Below are 20,673 nucleotides of genomic sequence, written 5' to 3'. Positions count from 1 at the left end.
TCCATTAATACTAATTTTGATGCTCAAGTTGTTTCAAATTTGGCCAGTTGTAAGCCCTTCAGCATGGTTCCTTTGACATGTCCCCATCATTTATTAGCATTTCTTACTTCCTGGAATAGGAAGATGTTCCAGGCTCATTATTTATTTGCCCTGTCCCAGCTATGGGTAATCAGCCCTGGTTGCCCTGGTTCCTTTTTGTGGACGGTGGTATTTTTTTTAAAGATTTATTTATTTACTTATTTTCAGAGAAGGGGAAACGGAGGGAAAGAGAGAAGGGAAACATCAATGTTGGAGAGATATCAATTGGATGCCTCCAACCAGGGACTTGGCCTGAAACCTAGGCATGTGCCTTGACCAGGAATCAAACTGGCAACCTTTTGTTTTGCAGGCTGGCACTCAATCCACTGCACCACACCAGCCAGGGCTGGATGGTGGTATTTAGAAACCAAGATCTAGGTGCTTACTGAGGTCTCAGAGCACCTACACTGTTTCAGTAGATAATGCTAGGTAAATACTTACATGCATATGCAACATACACATATCCAAAACTATTTCTGTGTATATAATACACAGTATTCCCTCACTTATCGCGGGTATTACGTTCTAGCCCCCCCCCCCCCATAGGTGAAAATCCACAAAGTAGGAACCTTACATTTATTTTTGTATTTATATATATTTTAAGGCTTTATAAACCCTTCCCACACTCTTATTAACCGTTCCCACTCCCTTATTAACCTTTTCCACACTTTTATAAACACTGTTTATGTTCTTAAACATATTCCACACTCTTAAACCTACGTAACTTTAACAACATATGTATACGGTACCGAAAAATCCAGCGATATAGCGAAAAATCCGCGATAAATAATTAAATATAATATTTTTAAAAATCCCGCGATACAGTGAGGCAGCGATAAGTGAACCGCAATATAGAGAGGGACTACTGTATATTGTATAACATATATAATACATATATATTTATATTTCATATTAGTACCTTGTACCCTTCCCCTTACAGTTTACCTTCTGCTATAGGTACATATTATTGTAATTTAGCTACAACTTCACCCATCTTTTCCTCCTTCCCTCCTATTAACAGTAAAAATGGTTCAACTCCTCTTTTCCAAGATTAATCCCTCCATTCTGGCTTTAGATCTCATCTTGCCCTCATTTCTCTCAAATAGGAAAGAAAAATGGAAATAGAAGTTTTTATAGCCTCTTTTTAATTATCAACCCAAATTCCTATTTGTAGATAACATCACAACTCTCCTATGTAGGGCAGGCTTGGCAGGGTGTATAAACTGTGACACACCCACCACACTCTTTCACCCACTACCACTCCAGCGTCCCATCCTCCTCTGCCTCCTTACCTGCCTCCACTGAAGTCAAGATTCCTATGATTAGCAATATGAAGATAAGCAATAATAAGGGCACTAACATTCCTGCTCTTATATTAGAAACAATATTACGTTAGAAGTTTTCATATTAACTTTTTGAAATACGGCACTGATTTTGTTTTCTTATTGTTACATGTATAAATGCATATTTTTTTTAAAAGGGGAAAACAAAAAACAAGAAGGAAAAAAAACCTGTCACCCTAAAATAGACTATTAACACTTTGGTAGATGCCCATCATTTTCTATATATACTTGTTTAATTTCTTAACACTGATAGACTTGTTTTTTTTTAAGATTTTATTTATTTTTAGAGAGAAGGGAAGGAAGGGAGAAAGAGAGGGAGAGAAACATTGATGTGTGAGAGATAAATTGATCAGTTGCCTCTCACACAACTGTAACTGGGGACCTGGCTCGCAACCCAGGCATGTGCCCTGACTGGGAATGGAACCAGAGACCTTCGGGTTTTCAGCCCAGCACTCAGTCCACTGAGCGATGCCAGCCAGGGTTAGACCTGTTTTTATGACAAGCAAAAAAGAATTTGACTAGCTAACATCCTAGCTAATTAAATCTTTTCAAGTTAAATTAAAAGGTTTTTTTTTTTTTTAAGTTTTGATAAACCTTAACTTTCTTTTTCACATCATTTTCCTAAAAGTCAAGATACATCTGAAAGAGCTCAGGATTGTGATGTGCAGCTTAAAGCAAAGCGTGACTTTCTAATGAGTGGTCTGCCAGATTTGTTGAAACGACAAATTGCTAAGAAGTCCGCTGCTTTAGACGTGTACAATGCAGTGAGTACCAGTTTCCAGAGAGTTGTTCATGTACAACAAAAAGATGATGGTAAGCCTGTTAATTATTATCGAATGTTTACTTTGAAAATGTCAGAAGTAGTATGAAACTATGTAAGTTGGTTTAAGATGAGGCTAAGGTTTAGATATAATTCTTACAGTGATTTTAGTGGGAATTTAAAGTCTCTTCCTGTGCCTTGGACTCACTTTACTGAGGATGGCAATGGGGGTCAAGAAAGCCAAAGGCATCCTCAGCCTTTATGCCGGGGGACAACACACATGTGTGGGACCTTTAAGTGCATATTATTCTCCAGAGAGGCACTATGTTCTAAAAGGAAGGCAATTCCCTTCGGAAATTATAGCCTATGTGTGTACAGATAATCTTTAAGAATTTCTCATGGGCGGTTGAGTTTTGTTCAGTGTCTCGTGTATGGAGAACTTCCCAGCCCGTCTTTGTAATAATGTTCTACTTTTCATTTTTTCCCAGCTCTGCTGCTGGCCACTTAGTTGCTGAAGCCTTTCCTTGTTATTTTTTCCTAGTTCAGCTTCATATAGCGTTTTCTTATAAAATTATGTTCAACTATAGAAATTAGTTATGCTTGTTTTCCCGGACTTGACAAACCCATTTTCAGAAGCATGTTACTGACAAACTTAGTGTAGCTATCGGTAGGTGAACAGATGAGGCCAGCACAGAGAGCCCCTCTCTATCTTCGAGCCTTAAGAGTTAGCGAACACGTAACTATTGTCTGGCATTCTGCCCAGCACTTTGTATGCATATCTGGCTTAATCCCCATAACAACTCTAGGGGATTGAGTATAATTGTCACCCCCACTTTACACATGAAGAAACTAAGGTTTAGGATCTTGTCAGTAAGTGGCAGAGTCTGGATTTGCAATGCAGGTCTGACTTCAGAGCTTATTTATTTTTTAAAGATATTTACTTTTAGAAAGAGGGGAGGGAGAAAGACAGAGAGGGAAACATTAATGTGTGAGGTATACATCAATTGGTTGCCTCTCACACGCCCCCAGTCAGGGACCTGGCCCTCAACACAGACTTGTGCGCTGACTGGGAATCGAACTGGCGACCTTTTGGTTTGCAGGCCGGCGTTCAATCCATTGGGCCATACCAGCCAGGATCAAAGTGTAAACTTTAAACCAGGATGTTAACTGACCCTGAAATTTTTACCATGAGTCACAAGGTTGATTTAAAAACAGAATAAAGTTTGCAGATATTTGCTTATTCTGTTGTGAGGGAATACTGGGTAACTCATTAATGTTACTTTTTGGAGGTGAGGATTTTGTTCCCTATGTACTCAACTGAGTTTTGATACTTTTGTGTTACCTATGTAGTTATCATCAAGTCTTCTCATGTTTATATACTTGGCATTTGGTAAATGGATCATATGTGAATGAAGGTAATTAAAACAATTTTTCTGTCTTTCTTCAGCGTGCTATTTGTGGCATTTGAAACCACCTTCTTGTCCTCTCTTAACTAAACTTAAACAATTGAATACTAAAGTAGAAGATCTCTCAAAATGTGTTATTGCTCTTGGTGAATTTTCAACCCTGAATTCAAATTTGAAAAGTAATAGTTCTGCTGTTATGGTAAGTATTAGAGAGCTCATCCATTGTGGAGTGTTTCCTTCACATCTTTTAGAGGGAAAATAATTGGATATCTACGATTGTAACTTAAAGTTCATTTTTTCCCTAGAGTTCAATTTAAAAAAATAAATCCTAGCTGAAGTACATATCTTTTAAATACTAGAGCTATGGTTTTAAGAATTAATGATAGCCAGTTTCAAAAGATTTTACTATACATATGGTACATTTCGTCGGCAGCCGTCCGTCTCGAGAGACGATGGTGTAGCTTCTTAAGAGTCTATCTGCACCGCCGAGAATGGCTGTGCAGTCCGACTCGGGAGTGACACGGTATCTGTCTCCTCCCGTGTTGAATCGACATCTTGCGATGACGCTGGAGTGTCCTCTCCAGTGAAGCTGAAGCTACAGAGCCTGGGCGGGGTGATATGGAGGGTCTGCTGTTGCCCATGCAGCAGACCCCCCCTCTCTTCGCAGCTGAAGGGTCCAAGGGAAAGACGGAGTCAATACAGCTTGGCTTCAGGTGCGCCGCAGGAGTTGCCAGTGTTGACTACAACGTCAAACCGCCTTAGGGACTCCGGCTCCGGATTTTCTGTCGGGGTTTACTCCCCTAGCCTTCCCCTAAAGAGGTATGCCGCAAGGCAGCGGAGGTTTTTTGGAGTCAGAGTTTTCCTTCTCTGATGTACCCTGACTGGAAGATCGAACCAGCGACACTTAGCTCGCAGGCCGACGCTCAATCCACTGAGCCAAACCAGCCAGGTTATATGGTACATTTAGATACTTTATAAGTCAGCATTATGACCTACGGAATATGTACAAAGTACAATTAGTTGAAATAGAGAACAATAGAATTATGAACTAAGTCCTTCAAAAGCTATGCAAATGCAGTTTTTTGCCCTCAAGGTTATATTTAGTAACATTGCCATCGAGGTAACATTTAGTGACTAAAGCTAATGTTGACTTATTATAGACAAAGTAGTTGGTAGCATTGTGCTTAATGTTAATAGATGATGTGGGTCAGTTATTGAGTAGTTTATTCTTTATTTCAGTTTATGGGCAGAAGGAAAGACTTGACTGAAGAAGTAAGAAATCTTTTGCTGGAAGAAATTAGGTGGTCAAATCCTGAGTTTTCTTTGAGGAAATATTTTTCTTTGCTTCTGAAAAAACGAACTGAGCACCAAGTACTCTCTGAATGTCATCGTAAACAAGGTTAGTGATAATTATTATTTTTTATGTTAACATTTTACTTTTGAAAGCACTAAGAGTTAGCTATTGACTCTTGGAAGTTGTCATAATGAAGAGAACATTGCTTATGGCTGGCAGGGAGAATTTGTTCAACTGAAGTAAAGCGTCTTGTGCAATGCATTGTAAGCCCCTGCCAGCCTCTAAGATGCCAACCCTAAGACAGCTATTAATAATTCACTTAAGGAAAGCCTTAAATGAGGGAATTTGAATTTATAGAGCTTGTACAAAGACAGTCTAAATAACAAGATATTCAGCTTGCTTTCAGTATGCCACATTTGACTCTTGCCTTTCATTTCATAGTAAGACAATTGGATATTTTGAAGTAATACTAACATTATTGGGTATTAATTTTTTTTATTACTAAGCACATGCATTTCTGTTGTTCCCCAAATAGAAATTCTACAACTAGAGCCCAGTGTCAATCTAAAAGAAACCAAAAGGAAACGAGTGGAAATTGAAAACCATAAGTCAAAAAGAAAGAAACCAAATGAGTATTCAGAAAACCCAAAAACGGTAAATGGAAAACCAAAAGAACTTGACAAAAGAAACAACTCCACTGGGATAAAGCTAAATTCTTCCAAAGGTCGATGTTCTAAAACCTACAGGAAGAATCAGACTGCTTTGGGTACCACATGTAGAGTGGAAACAGAAGCAGAAGATTCTGATGTTCTGATAATAGATGATGATAAAGCGTCTACATCAGAAATATCTTCTGTTGCTGGTAAATTAGTTTTTCTCCCTCTGGTCCTAGAACTCTTCTGTTGTTTTTCTAATCTGCCACTTCCCCTCTCCTTTAATATGTGCTCACTGCAAATTCAAACAATACATATGTATAAAATAACAAGTGGAAGTCTCACTGATTAGAATCATATATAACTAGATTAACAGATTGGTGTTTGGTCTTTGAGTTTTCTGTGCTTCTGTAAATACATATGCTTTTTTAAAAATCTGGGATCGCACTGGCCAGTGTGGCTCAGTTGCTTGGAATGTCATCATATAAACTGAAAGGTTGAGGGTTTAATCCCCAGTCAGGGCACTTACCTGGGTTGTAGGTTCGATCCCTGGTTGGGGTACATAGGGAAAGTGGCCAGTTGATGTTTCTCACATCTATGTCTCTCTCTCTTTTTCTCTTTCTCTCCCCCCACTTTCCTCTCTCTCTAAAAAAAAAAATGAAAAAAATGTCCTCGGGTGAGGGTAAAAAAAAATTTTTTTTAAACCTGGAATCCTATTATACATATTTGATACCTGTTTCTCATACTTCTGACATGTTCCCATTCATGATATCTAGCTTTTCCTAAGTATCCTATTGAATTGATTAATTCATCTATTTATGTAGCTTTAGAGTATGTTTTGATATTTGTATAGCAAGTCTACCATTTTTAAAAGCAACTTTTATGAATCTACTCTATTAAATGGACTATAGATTCTCTTACTCTCATAAATCCCATTGGGGTTTTGAAAAATCATTACTTTATAGATTAATTTGGAATGAATTTGCATCTTTACAACAATCTATATTCTCAACATGGAGTGTAACATATGTCTCCGTTTAACCCACATGACTTAGTTGGACATCTTTTTAAAATTATACTTTATTGATTATGCAATTAGAGTTGTCCTGACTTCCCTTCCCCTTAGCCTCCCTGTACCCAACACCTCCCACTCCCTCAGGCAATTCCCCCACCATTATTCATGTCTGTGGGTCATGTGTATAAGTTCTTTTGCTGCTCCATTTCCTATACTGTACTTTACATCCCCATGGCTATTCTGTAACTACCTATTTGTGCTTCTTAATCCCCTCACCTCTTCACCCATTCCTGCACATCACCCTCCTATCTGGCAACCATCAAAACGCTCTTCATTTCCATGATTCTGTCTCTCTTATTGTTTGTTTAGTTTGTTTTTTAGATTCAATTGTTGATAGATTTGTATTTTTTGCCATTTTATTGTTCACAGTTTTGATCTTTTTCTTAAATAAGCCCCTTTAATATTTCATAAAATAATGTTTTGTTATTGATGAACTCCTTTAGTTTTTTCTTGTCTGGGAAGCTCTTTATCTGCTCTTTCATTCTAAATGATAGCTTTGCTGGATAGAGTAATCTAGGTTGTAGGTCCTTGCTTTTCATGACTTTGAGTATTTCCTGCCAATCCTTTCTAGCCTGCAAAGTTTCTTTTGAGAAATCAGCTGACAGTTTTCTGGGAACTCCTTTATGGATAACTCTGTTTTTCTCTTGCTGCTTTTAAGATTCTTTCTTTATCTTTAACTTTGGCATTTTAATTGTGATGTGTCTTGGAGTGGGCCTCCAAGTGTCTTTGGGTCTAGCTTGTTTGGGACTCTCTGTGCTTCCTGGACTTGCATGTCTGTTTCCTTCACCAGATTGCGGAAGTTTTCTTTCATTATTTTTTCAAGTAGATTTCCAATTTCCTACTTTTTCTCTTCTCCTTCTGGCACCCCTGTGATGTGAATGTTGGATCTCTTGAAATTGTCCCAAAGGCTGCTTATACTATCCTCAATTTTTAAATTTCTTTTTTCCTACTTGTTATTCTGACCGGTTGTTTTTTTACTTATGTTCCAAATCATTAATATTTTTTTCAGCTTCCTCCACTCTACTGCTGCTTCCCTGTAAATTGTTTTTTATTTCAATTAGTGTATCCTTCGTTTCTGACTGGATTATTTTTATGCCTTTGAGGTCCTCACTAAGTTCCTTGAGCATCCTTATAACCAGTGTTTTGAACTCTGCATCTGATAGATTGCTTATCTTCATTTCATTTAGCTCTTTTTCTGGAGTTTTGATCTGTCCTTTCAGTTGGACCATGTTTCTTACCTACTCATTTTGGCAGCCTCCCTGTATTTATTTCTGCATATTAGGTAGAGCTGCTTTGACTCCGTGTCTTGGTAGCATGGCCTAATTGAGTAGGTGTCCTGTAGGGTACAGTGACACAGCCCTCTCTGTCATCCAAGGGTACTTGAGGTGCTCCCTTGGTATGGGCTGAATACACCCTCCTCTTGTAGTTGAGCTTTGGTTGCTGTTGGCAGATCCATGCATGGTCTGGTGTGGGCCTGGGACTTCTTGCACCTGAAATATCCCTCTCAAATTTTTATCCATCACACATTGGTGAGGGACCAGCCCATTCCATGTCTGCGCCCCTCCTACCGGTCTGGATGGATGTGTTTTCTTTAATTCTGTAGTTGTCAGACTTTTATTCAACTCGATTTCTGATGGTTCTGAGTGATGGTAGTTCTATATTTTAGTTATAATTCTGATGTGGTTGTGCAAAGAAGTGAGCCATGTCTGCCTACTCTGCCTCTTGACTGGAAGTCCTTATGAAGTTGGACATTTTAATGTTCATTTACAGTGGTCAAAAGAGGCTCCACTAGCCCTGTCTGGTGTGGCTCAGTGGATTGAGTGCTGGCCTGCAAACCAAGGGGGTCGCCAGTTTGATTGACAATCAGGGCACATGTCTGGGTTTCAGGCCATGTCATCCCAGTTGGGGGCGTGCGAGAGGCAACCACACATTGATGTTTCCCTCCCTCTCTTCCTCCCTCCCTTCCCGTCTCTAAAAATAAATAAATAAAATACTTAAAAAAGAGAGAGAGACTTCACTAAAATTATGCTGCTTTTGTTCTTTAAATAGTTTTATGGTAAAATTATTATTATTATTATTTATCCTCACCCGAGGACATTGTTTTAAAAGATTTTATTTAGTTAGAGAAGAGGAAAGGTAGGGAGAGAAACATCGATGTGAGAGAGAAACATTAGTCGGTTGCCTATTGGACACGCTCCAACCAGGGACCAGGCCTGCAATCTATACATGTGCTCTGACCTGGAATCCACCCATTTACTCTGCGTGTTGAAGCCCAACCGAGCCATGCTGGCCAGGGCAACATTTTGTGGTTTTTGTTTGTTTGTTTGTTTGTTTTTCATTGCTTTGGGAGAGAGAGGAAGGGAGAGAGAGAAAATATCAATGCAAGAGAGAAGTCTTGATTGGTTGCCTCCCTTCTCACACGGACCCAGGAGTGCAGGTACTGAACCAATGGATGGAACCGGCAATCTGGGTATGTGCCCTGACAGGGAATCGAAACTGCAGCCTTTTGGTTGTGGGACAACTCAACAACCAACTGAGCCACACAGGCCAGGGTAGTATGGCAAAATTATTTTTCATGTTTCATGTTTCTTGCCTTATTATTCAATATTTAAATGGATACTTTTAAACCTTACTGTTATGAAACTTTATGGTAGTTTTTAAGAGGGAATTTGATGTAAAGAATTTTAAGTATAATATTAAGTTTTGAAATGGCCTTCTTGGCATTTTGTAAGTATAAATACAATATTTGTACAAATATTTATTGTTACATCAAACTGATGTAAATGTCTAAGAATATATGTTTATGTCAAGGAACAGATACTTTACTGTATATTTTTTGCTTTAGATTCTGGAACTGAAGACATGCTTTGGACAGAAAAGTATCAACCTCAGAACTCCAGTGAACTCATAGGCAATGAGCTAGCTATAAAAAAGTTGCATAGGTTGGTAAAATTGAGAAATAGTTTATTAATCTAATTTTTAAAATTTTTATTCTAAAAATCTAAAAGTTATAAAAGTAATACATTATATGGTAAAATCTTAAAAGAAAAAAGTACAGAAGAATTTTAAGTAAATATCCTTTTCTTCTTCTTGAGGTAAACCACTATTAAAGGTTTCTTGTAAAATCTTCCAAAAAATATATTATTCATATTTTAGTTTCTTCTTTTCTAACACATGGTATCATATTACTACTAATTCAGGTCCATAATCCTTTGTCTACAATTTTCGCATCCAAAAAGTTCTGAAAACTAAAAGTATATTAACTTAATTATATAAAGTTTATTGTGGTCTTTATTGATCTCACTTGTAGGAATTCATACATTTTTTAAAATAGAGATATTGAGTGATTATGAATGTACTGTCACAAATCTCTTTAGGGGTATTATGTAGCACATAAAGGTACTGAATTACCATCCTAATATCGGAAAAATTCAGAATTCTAAAACCCACCTGGCCCAAAGGATTTCATATAAGGAATTGCAACCCATAATAAGAGCTAACACCTTGAGCTTGGCACTGTTCTAAGTACTTACATTGTTTTTAGCTCATTTAATTCTTAGAAGAATAGTATGAGGGTTTAAGTATTGTCCTTATCTCTTTGATGAGAAATGAAGCCTGGAGAGGTTGATTAACTTATCTAAGGTCTCACAGCTGGAAAATGATGGAGCTAGAATTTAAACTCAGGTGGTCTAGCTCCAGACTAGAACTTAATCTTCCTTATACTTAACATTGTACGTTAGACATCTTCCATGTTATCACACAATCTACTCACATCCTTTTTAGTTGCTGTGCATTGGTTTCTGATATGGGTGTACCATTATACGTCTTTTCCTTGACTTGTACTTTTCTTTTTTTTTTTTTTTTTTGGAGGCTAATAGAAACCATGTTGCAGTGACTATGTGACTATCCTTATGCATATAGTCTATCTTTATTCTGTGAATTATTTTATTGACATACATTTTCTTACGGCAGTTGGTTGAAAGACTGGAAAAGAAGAGCTGAAATGGAAGAAAGACAAAATTTGAAGGGAAAAAGAGATGAGAAACAAGAAGGTATTTTGAGTCATTTTTTTCCATTTCACTGAAAACTTTTAGAGTTATATTTGCTAAAAACTTCTATAAAATGTCTTAGTCATATTTTATATTCAGTGTCCTAGTTTTTACACATTAAATTTGTAGCATTTATTGGCATGAAGTTTGTGGGGTTTGGTGAGATAGAATTGCTGCCTAAGCAGTCATCATTTTATATGTATTTGAATAATTTTTCAGATCTGTCGGATAGAATTGACTTTAAAGGCAGTTCAGATGAAGAAGAGAATCGCCTTTGTAATACTGTCCTTATAACAGGACCAACAGGTGTAGGGAAAACTGCTGCAGTCTATGCTTGTGCTCAGGAGCTTGGATTTAAGGTTAGTCAGAGCCACAGTGAAACAGTGTTACTGTAGTAATTACCCTTGAATTAAAAGAGAACATAAACCATTCTGCCTTTTTAAATATATTCTTCCTTTAGGTATTTGAAGTAAATGCTTCTTCTCAGCGCAGTGGAAGACAAATTCTATGTCAACTAAAGGAAGCTACTCAGTCCCATCAAGTAGACAAGCAAGGTGTAAATTCACAAAAACCTTGTTTTTTTAACAGCTACAACATAGGCAAGTCACCAAGTAAGTAAATTATTTTCTTTGTCATACTCTTTTGAAAAAATAAAATCTAAGAAAAAAATTTAATAATTAGTGTCCTGGCTGGTGTGGCTTGGTGGATTGAGCACCAGCCTGGGAACCAAAGGGTTGCCGGTTCGATTCCCAGTCAGGCCACATGCCTGGGTTGCAGGTCAGGTCCCTAGTTGGGGGTGTGTGCGAGAGGCAACCAATTGATGTAGCTCTTGCAAATCAGTATTTCTCTCCTTCTCTTTCTCCCTCCCTTCCCCTCTCTCTAAAAATAAATAAATAAATATTTTTAAAAATTTAATAATTAGCATTTTTAAATTTATTTTCATTTTTTCAGCACCCTCCTTACCTGCTACCCATGCCTAATTTTTTAATCCTCAATAAAAACATTAAAAAGGTATGTTTTTATTGATTTCAGAGAGAGAGGAAAGGAAAGAGAGAGAGAAACATCAATTGGTTGCTTCCCGTACGTGCCCCAACTGGGGATTGAACCTGCAACCTGTTGTTGCATGGGACGATGCTCCAACCCACTGAGCAGCCCAACCAGGGACCGCCCATGCCTTTTTATTTTTTTTCAAGCTAGTGTTCAGTTGGTTATTCAGGATGATTTCTCCACAATTTAGCTGTAATTCCAGATTGGTCCTGGGAGGAGGTTAGAGTAGCTTCCACTACTCCTCTGCCATCTTGGATTTCCCTGCCTTTTTATTTTTTAGTTTTTTATTGATTTTAGAGGGAGAGGAAGTGGGGGGTGAAGAGAGGGAAGGAGGAAAGTGAAAGGAGGGAGGGAGGAAGAGAGAAATACAATTTGTTGTTCCACTAATCCCTGTATTCATTGGTTGATTCTTATTTGTGCCCTGACCAGGGATTGAAACTGCAGCCTTGGGTTGTAGCTAGAAGACACTGTAACCCACTGAGTATCTAGCCAGGGCCCTTTTTAATTTTTAACAGTGCTGTTCTAAAACTAGTCTCAAGGCCACCATATAATTTAATTACATGTACTTTAATAGGTATCTCTAACTGAAAAGGACTTTTTAAAAAGCATACCTGAATATAGACCTAACAAGATTAACTATATACCCTAATTTGATCTAATATGCAGTTTAGTTTTCTATTTTTTCAAATGGTTTGTTTAAATCAGAATCCAAATATGACCGCACATCTTATGTTTGATTAGGGTCTCTTAAGTTTTTTTAATCTCTGTAACAATTCTTTCACCCTTCTTTTCATATCATTTAGTTGAGGAAAATGGGGTCATTTGTCATAAAATTTCTCACATTATGGATTTGACTGATTGTATCTTCATGGTATTAGTATATTCCTCTTCCTATATTTCTTGTAAACTGGCAATTCGATCTGTTCCTGATTAGATTCAGGTTCCATTTGGGGGTAGCATGCATTCATAGATGGGGCTTGTGTACTTCCTATAGCATCACAGCAGAAGGAAAACTCTGACTCCAAAAAACCTCCGCTGCCTTGCGGCATACCTCTTCAGGGGAAAGGCTAAGGGAGTAAACCCCGACAGAAAATCCGGAGCCGGGGTCCCTAAGGCGGTTTGACGTTGTAGTCAACACCGGCAACTCCTGCGGCGCACCTGAAGCCAAGCTGTATTGACTCCGTCTTTCCCTTGGACCCTTCAGCTGCGAAGAGAGGGGGGGTCTGCTGCATGGGCAACAGCAGACCCTCCATATCACCCCGCCCAGGCTCTGTAGCTTCAGCTTCACTGGAGAGGACACTCCAGCGTCATCGCAAGATGTCGATTCAACACGGGAGGAGACAGATACCGTGTCACTCCCGAGTCGGACTGCACAACCATTCTCGGCGGTGCAGATAGACTCTTAAGAAGCTACACCATCGTCTCTCGAGACGGACGGCTGCCGACGACGACAGCAGAAGATACAGAATGGCTGGCTATCCCACTTTTAGGGATATTAAAATTGACTGACAAGCCCTGGGGACCCAATCCACAACCCCGGCGTGTGCCCTGACCAGAAATTGAACTGGCAGTCTTTTGCTTTGTGAGATGACGCCCAACCAACTGAGCCACACCAGCCAGGGTGATGCTGGATATTTCTGTTTCCCTGCCACTATTCTTGACTTTTATTCTGGGCTGCAATTAAGTTACTTACAGACAGTTTGATCTCTTCAGGTTTCACTGGCCTGGAAGTTCTCTCAAGTTAATAAGCTAGGCAGTCCCACAGTGTACCTTGTTTGTTTCCCGTCTCTCCAGCATCATTGTCCTTTGTTGCATGATAGCCAACGTCTTTTTAAAATTTTTATTGAATTTATTGGGGTGACAGTGGTTAATATTATATAGGTTTCAGGTGTGCGGTTCTATAATACGTCATCTACATATTGTATTGGTGTGTTCACCACCCCAAGTTAAGTCTCCTCCTGTCACCATTTATCCCTCCCTTACCTCCTTCCTCCCCACGGCCCCCTTTCCCTCTGGTTATCACCATACTGTTTGTCTGTGTCTACATTTTTTTTTTTCTTTGCTTGGTCCCTTCACCTTTTTTTTATCCAGACCCCAAACACCCTGTCCTCTGACTGCTGTCAGTCTGTTCTCTGTATCTGAGAGTATTTTCTATTTTATTTGTTAGTTTATTTTGTTCATTAGAGTCCACATATAAATGAAATCATATGGTACTTGTCTTTCTCTGTTTCCCTTAACATAATATTCTTTAGGTCCATCCATGCTGTCGCAAAGGATAAGATTTCCTTTTTTATTTTTAATGGCCGAGTAGTATTCCATTGTGTAAATATACCACAGCTTTTTTATCGACTCATCTACTGATGGGAACTTGGGCTGTTTCCAAATCTTTGCTATTATAAACAATGCTACAATGAACACAGGGGTGCATATATTCTTTTGAATTAGTGTTCTGGGTTCCTTTGGATATATTTCCAGAAATGGAATCTCTGGGTTGTAAAGCAGTTCGATTTTTAATTTTTTGAGGTACCTCCATACTGCTTTCCACAATGGCTGCACCAGTCTGCATCCCCACCAACAGTGCAAAAGGGTTCCCCTTTCTCTGCATCTTCACCAACACTCGTTTGTTGATTTATTGGTGATAACCATTCTGACAAGTGTGAGGTGATATCTCATTGTGGTCTAATTTGCATTTCTCTGACGATTGTGACATTGATCATCTTTTTATATGTCTGTTGGACATCTGTACATCCTTTTTGGAGCAGTGTCTATTCATGTCCTGTGGTTATGAGTATCCTAAAGTAAAAATTGGCATGTATTTTCTAAAATCAGTCTGGACTGATGATGCTAGTCCATGATCAAGCAATCCTTAGTCTATGACAAAAGTAGAAAAACAAAGACAAATGAGTTTTGTAAAATAAATCAAAATCTGTTCAATATAAAGAAATTTTTTTATTTTAAGATTATGCATTTTGCCCTGGCTGATGTGGCTGAGTGGATTGAGCGCCAGCTTGCAAACTGAAAGATCACAATGGTTTGATTCCCAGTCAGGGCACATGCCTGGGGTGCGGGCCAGGTCCCCAGTTGGGGGCATGTGAGAGGCAACTGATTAATGTTTCTCTTACACATCAGTGTTTCTCTCCCTCTCTTTCTCCCTCCCTTATCCCATCTCTAAGAATAAATAAATAAAATCTTAAAAAAAAAAAAGATTACGCATTGTTCATCTTGTGGTGTTAAAATGCCCTATTTTTACGAAATGGTGGTGATGTCTATGATAATTTTTTCAAATTCAACATTTTTGGACACCTGTTAATATGTAAGATATATTATAAGTACTGTGGGGATAGAGGGTTCAAAAACAGAATAGGACACAGTCATGGAATCATGTCCACAAGATGGTACGTGAGGAAGATTCTGCTCCAAGGCCCTATGATAATAAATAGAACAGGTAAGGTCCAAATCAAGGTACGTACAAAGAAGAAAAGTACATGTTCTGCAATAAAGGCCTGGGGCTTCAGCTTCCGGAGAGGGCAAGGATTAACCATTTATTTTTAAACTTTGTATCCATTGTCCATAGCATCTCTAGAAAAACATATTCTTTATTTGCAATGTTAATTTACTATAGCCTTAAGCTGAAGTTGGACAACAGAGTTCTGTGAAGTGCTCAGTATGTACTGGTAACAGTTTCTCTCCGGCCTTTTCTGAGCTCACTTAGGTGTAGAGAAAGTGAATGGAGGGATTATGAACATTACTTGCTTCAAGAATTTATGTCTTTGAAAAAGAGTATCTTTTCCAAATGACTGGTTTTACTTTCTCTACTGATGGAATAACAATACGGTAATAATTGACTATTGAGTATTTGAATGTAAGAATGAAAGAAAATTTCTATATCTTTGATTTATAACTTAAGAATAGAAATATAAACTGTGGATAGCTCCATTTTGCTATCTGTTTAATTTTTAGAATGTTTTTCTTTAAGTGTAATTTGTTTTTGGCAGAAAAATTAAATTCCCCTAAGAAAGTTGTTACATCACCACGGAAACTTCCTCCACCATCACCACAAAGTAGTGGACCAAAAGTAACAGTTCCACCTAAAACTTTGGCAAATTATTTTAAAGTGTCTTCCAAGCCAAAAAATCATGAAGAAATAGGAGAACTTCTGAAAAATAATAAAGGTAAGACATTAAATTGACAAAATAATTCTAACATTTTTTCTTTTATACTAAGTGTTTATTTGTATGCTGCTGCCAGTGTATATAAAATAATCATCCTTGTGAAATAGAAATTCATGAAAATTCAGAGAGGTAGATGTTAAGGACTGACAACAGCAGAAGTTTGTATGGTGTGGCACGTGTTACAGGGATCCGCTTTTTGTGTATTCACTGGTGCACGAGAAGTGGTTTAGAACACCGTCAGAGATTCATTTCACTACAAAAAGGAACAGACTTACTGAGGTCTGGTACTTGAAGATACTCTAGTCAGCAGGGGTTCATGTTCTGCAGACAGAATTCTTTCAGATCTGCAGCTGTCTCGAAAGCCTTCACGCAGTTGAGCCTGGCTGGGGCTGGAGCTGTTGAACTACTTTCTTCATAGCGGTGACACTGGAGGAACCAGACATGGTGCCTAATTCTAACATTTGTAATACTAATGACCCTGATACATAAAAATAAGATCTTATTTCTTGAGTTCCTTTTGCTATTTATTAAACTTCAGCTATGCTGAAGATCTATATATAGGAGTTTTGCTATTTTGTTTCAGATTTGACAGGGGATTTTAGTTTGAGCTTATTCTATGGAAATATCCAGTGTTCTGTAAGTTAATTTTGTAAAAAATATTAATATTTTATTTTTGCAGGAATCAAAAATGTTTTTGAACAGAAACAAATTATTCAGACTAAATCTATAAACACAACTGATTCAAATGTCAAAGAATATGGATCTGAGGAACCTAACAGGAAAAATGCAACATCTCTCATTCTTTTCGAGGAGGTAGGCTTACAGAGGTATACATTCATGATAACTCATGATAAAAACTTATTCTAAAGATTACTATATGTGTTACTATAAATTATTGTAAAATAGCCAAGAAAGTCAGGAATACTTACTTGGATCTGTTTGAAGTTAAAGCATGTGAAACTGTCAACCAACCATAGAAGAATTTTTCATAAGATGATTAATGCAATTCAGGATTATTAATTTTTTCAATATTTTTAGAAATTTTTCTGAGTCATAGTTATCCAATTATGATTGTGACACTGAGCATATTTTTATATGTCTATTGGACATCTGTACATCCTTTTTGGAGAAGTGTCTGTTCAGGTCCTGTGGTTATGAGTATCTTAAAAGTAATAATTGGCATGTATTTTCTAAAACCAATCTGTACTGATACCAGTCCATGATCAAGCAATCCTTAGTCTATGACAAAAGTAGAAAAACAAAGACAAACTAATGAGTTTTTAAAAATAAATTGAAATCTGTTTATTTCTTTGGTTTTAATGTTTGATAACTTTTTTACTCTTTTATGTTGTAAGACATTGTAAGATTTTAGCATAGGCTGAATTCACCCTGTTCATAAACTCATACATTTTGTCTCTAATAGACATATAGTATATCTGCTATGTATACATAATGACTATTCAGGAAGTATATTGTTAATGAGTACATTAATATTTAATAAATGATTCTTAGGTTGATGTCATTTTTGAAGAAGATGCTGGGTTTTTGAATGCAATCAAAACATTCATGGCAACAACTAAAAGACCTGTAATCCTTACTACAAGTGGTAGGTAACAAGTGATTTTTACAATTAATTACTTTTGGTTAAAATATTTCTGAAAGACTTCTAATTTTAGTCAGAAATGTTCCTTTAAAAAGTCTGCTAGTAAATTAAGTCCTTTTTTCTAAAATGAGGAACCTTCTAGATCATTTTTTAAACTAAGAATTATTTAAATTTGCAGTTAATTGACAGCCTTGAGCAATTATAAAATTAATATAATACCTTGTACCTTGACCAGTGTGGCTCAGTTGGCTGGGCATCGTTCCACAAAGTGAAAGGTTGCCAGTTCAGTTCTGGTCAGGGCACATCCCTGGGTTGGAGGTGTATTCCCTGGTTTCTCTTCCTTTCTCCCTCCCTTCTCTCTCTAAAAGTAAATAAATAAAATCTTCAAAATATATTATAATACTTTGCAAATAATAATGACTTTAAAAATGGGTACTACTTTGAGTCATTTTGTTGGGTGTTAGATATTTGGGAATCTGACATTAGCCAGTGAAGAGGTTTTGGAAGGGAAAAATACAAGGTTCTTTGCCTTTTCCTCATACCTGTAATTAGATCACAAAACCACATTTGTTGGTCAAAATATTTTATGGAACCTAGCCTGTCTGCAGTTCCTTAATACTGAATTTGGCCATTCCTTAATCCCTGATAACATTTCCATATGGATTATTGTGTATTTTAGCTAAAGAAAGCCATCATCAGCATGACAGAATCAGTCTACCTTCCTAATAATTAGCATTCAAAGTTGAATTGAAAAACTTACAACATGCCCTGGGTGCTGTGGCTCAGTGGATTGAGCGTCGGCCTGTGAGCCAAGTGTCGCTGGTTCGATTCCCAGTCAGGGCACATGACTAGGTTGCACGTCAGGTCCCCAGTTGGGGGCGCAAGTGAGAGGCAACCACACATTAAAAAAAAAAACAAAAAACAAACTTACAACAAATTGTAATATTGTTCCCTATCCCTGCTCTGGTCAGGTGGCTCAGTTGGAATGTCATTCCGTACACTAAAAGGTTGTGGGTTTGATTCCCAGTCAGGGTACATACCTTGGTTGCTGGTTCCATCCCATGCTGGGATGTGTATGGGTAGGCAAACTATCAATGTTTCTCCCTCACATCAGTGTTTCTCTTTCCCTTTCTCTGTCTTGCTCTCCACCCCTCTCCCTTTCTCTCTCTCAAATCGATAAAACATATCCTCAGGTGAGGATTTAAAATATTTTTTTAAATTGCTCTCTAATATTTTTCATTGCAAATATTTAGTATAATATTTTTGCTATGAATTTCTCTAGGAAAATGTGCTTATGTTAAACTCCACTTACAAATTAACGGCCCATTTGACAGTTAGTGATTATCATCTAAAAATATTGATAAAGCACTGGCTGAGTAGCTTCATTGGTTGGAGTGTCGTCCCAAAATGCCAGTCAGGGTACATACGAAAAGCAACCAAAGAATGTATAAATAAGTGGAACAACAAATTGATATTTCTCTCTGTCTGCTCCTCCTCTGTCTCTAAAAATCAATTTTTAAATAGAATTTGTTTTTTAAAATTTAATTAAAAAATAAAATATTGATAAAAATATTAATCACAAGTTAAATGGTAATTTAATTAAAAGATCATAGCTTCTTTAAGTTAAGTTAGAAATTTATAATTTTTATTGTATAGCTTCTATGATATTTTGTTTTATTCCTAATGAAATACAGAATGTTTTCATAGAAAAAAGTATAACTAGAAAAAGTGATTTATTGGTCTTCATGTTTAAAAAAATTCTTTTTTTCTATAGATCCAACATTTAGTTTAATGTTTGATGGCTGCTTTGAAGAAATTAATTTCAATACTCCTCCGGTGGTAAGTTTTGAATTTTGATAATTATGTATCACAATTATATTCAAAAAGTGGCTTACTATGATAGTTATAATTTTAAAAGAGATCACTAAGGAGATGTTAAATTTTAATTACTAACATTCAAATATTCAAATTTTTACTAGATTCCGATGTTCATTAAGTTTTTTTATAGTAACAGTGCTTTATTGAGGTGAAATTTACATACAGTGAAAAATGCTCTTTGATGTACAATTTGACAAATATTAACATATGTAAACTTTCATGTAACCATCACCCAGATCAAAATATAGACTATTTCAATCACATTCAAAAGTTCCCATGAGCCCTTTTTTAAGGTGATCATTCCCCGCCTCACCAGAAATAACCGTTGTTCTAATGTTTATTAACTTTAATATTAATTTTCTTGATTATGAAATTTCAAATAATAAGAAACATTATGTGTCCTTTGTATCTGATTTCTTTTATTTAACATGAAGATTTTTAGATTTATCCAGGCTGTATTGTCAGTGGAATTGTTGAGTCATCTGCATTATGTTATTTATTTGACTTTTAAAGAGTCTGCCAAATAGAGCTCCAGTGTATGAGAATTCAAGTAATTTATATACAGTAAAATTCACCCCTTCGAGTGTATAAGTCAATGAATTTTGACAAACGTAGATAGAAAACATGTCCATCAAGAACAGAATCTTGTCATACTTATCGGCTTTAGTTCTCATCAAACCCTGTACTCCTCTCATTTTGACGAGCAAAAAATGTTTCAGCCCTTGGCACTTGCTCAGAACTCATCATGCTTTATGAGTCATGACATGGAAAGAAGGAGAAGGGACTAGTTAAAGAGCATGTATGAATGTCCCATGGACGTGGACAACAGTGTGGGAATTGACTGTAGGAGTTGGGGGTGGGATGGGCGGAGGAGGGCAAAGGGGGAAAAATTGGGACAACTGTAATAGAATAACAATTTTAAAATCTTTAAAACAAAAGAAAGAAAGAAAATGCGTTATCCTTTGGTACTCCTTGGTTTCGGCACTAATCCATATGCTCTAACTAACTGAGCTATCCAGCCAGGGCTACTAGCAGTTTAAAAAAGGGGTGAGGGATTCACCAGGGCCGTTTCATTTGTCCATGTGTTGGTTTCCCTTCGGTTTTCCTCTGCCTTTGATTACTCTCTTGTGCCTTCAAGTAATTGTTTTTTTGAGTTGATTATAGAGTGTACAGTTATTATCAATACTAGAGTTTGTCTGATAGTAGGTACTCCCTTGATATTGAAAGCAGAATTCCATGTTTGTGGGAAGCAGAAGTCCCAGAAGTGTCCAGGAATAATGTCTGTGTGTGTATATATACTAAAGTCGAAGATTTC

The 20,673-nt window shown here is 37.1% G+C and overlaps 1 protein-coding gene and 1 pseudogene across 1 annotated transcript in view; one reads left to right on the top strand and one right to left on the bottom strand.

Annotated features, from left to right (window-relative positions):
- Positions 1–20,673, top strand: part of ATAD5 (ATPase family AAA domain containing 5) — a 43,112-nt gene that overhangs the window by 16,139 nt on the left and 6,300 nt on the right. The window contains exons 7-18 of the mRNA XM_090292150.1: positions 2,050–2,234; positions 3,629–3,786; positions 4,827–4,986; positions 5,417–5,743; positions 9,455–9,551; positions 10,582–10,661; positions 10,878–11,017; positions 11,119–11,269; positions 15,701–15,877; positions 16,557–16,690; positions 17,390–17,483; positions 19,255–19,319. Of these exons, the coding sequence (XP_090148276.1) occupies positions 2,050–2,234; positions 3,629–3,786; positions 4,827–4,986; positions 5,417–5,743; positions 9,455–9,551; positions 10,582–10,661; positions 10,878–11,017; positions 11,119–11,269; positions 15,701–15,877; positions 16,557–16,690; positions 17,390–17,483; positions 19,255–19,319 (1,768 nt within the window). The remainder of the gene's footprint in view (positions 1–2,049; positions 2,235–3,628; positions 3,787–4,826; positions 4,987–5,416; positions 5,744–9,454; positions 9,552–10,581; positions 10,662–10,877; positions 11,018–11,118; positions 11,270–15,700; positions 15,878–16,556; positions 16,691–17,389; positions 17,484–19,254; positions 19,320–20,673) is intronic.
- On the bottom strand, positions 16,131–16,320 carry LOC149998134 (guanine nucleotide-binding protein G(I)/G(S)/G(O) subunit gamma-5 pseudogene; annotated as a pseudogene).

The sequence above is a fragment of the Furipterus horrens genome, unplaced genomic scaffold (assembly GCF_987537825.1).
Source record: "Furipterus horrens unplaced genomic scaffold, mFurHor1.1.pri manual_scaffold_11, whole genome shotgun sequence".
NCBI lineage: Eukaryota > Metazoa > Chordata > Mammalia > Chiroptera > Furipteridae > Furipterus > Furipterus horrens.
Note: the sequence above shows the minus strand (reverse complement) of the source record. Positions and strands in the feature narration are given on the sequence as shown.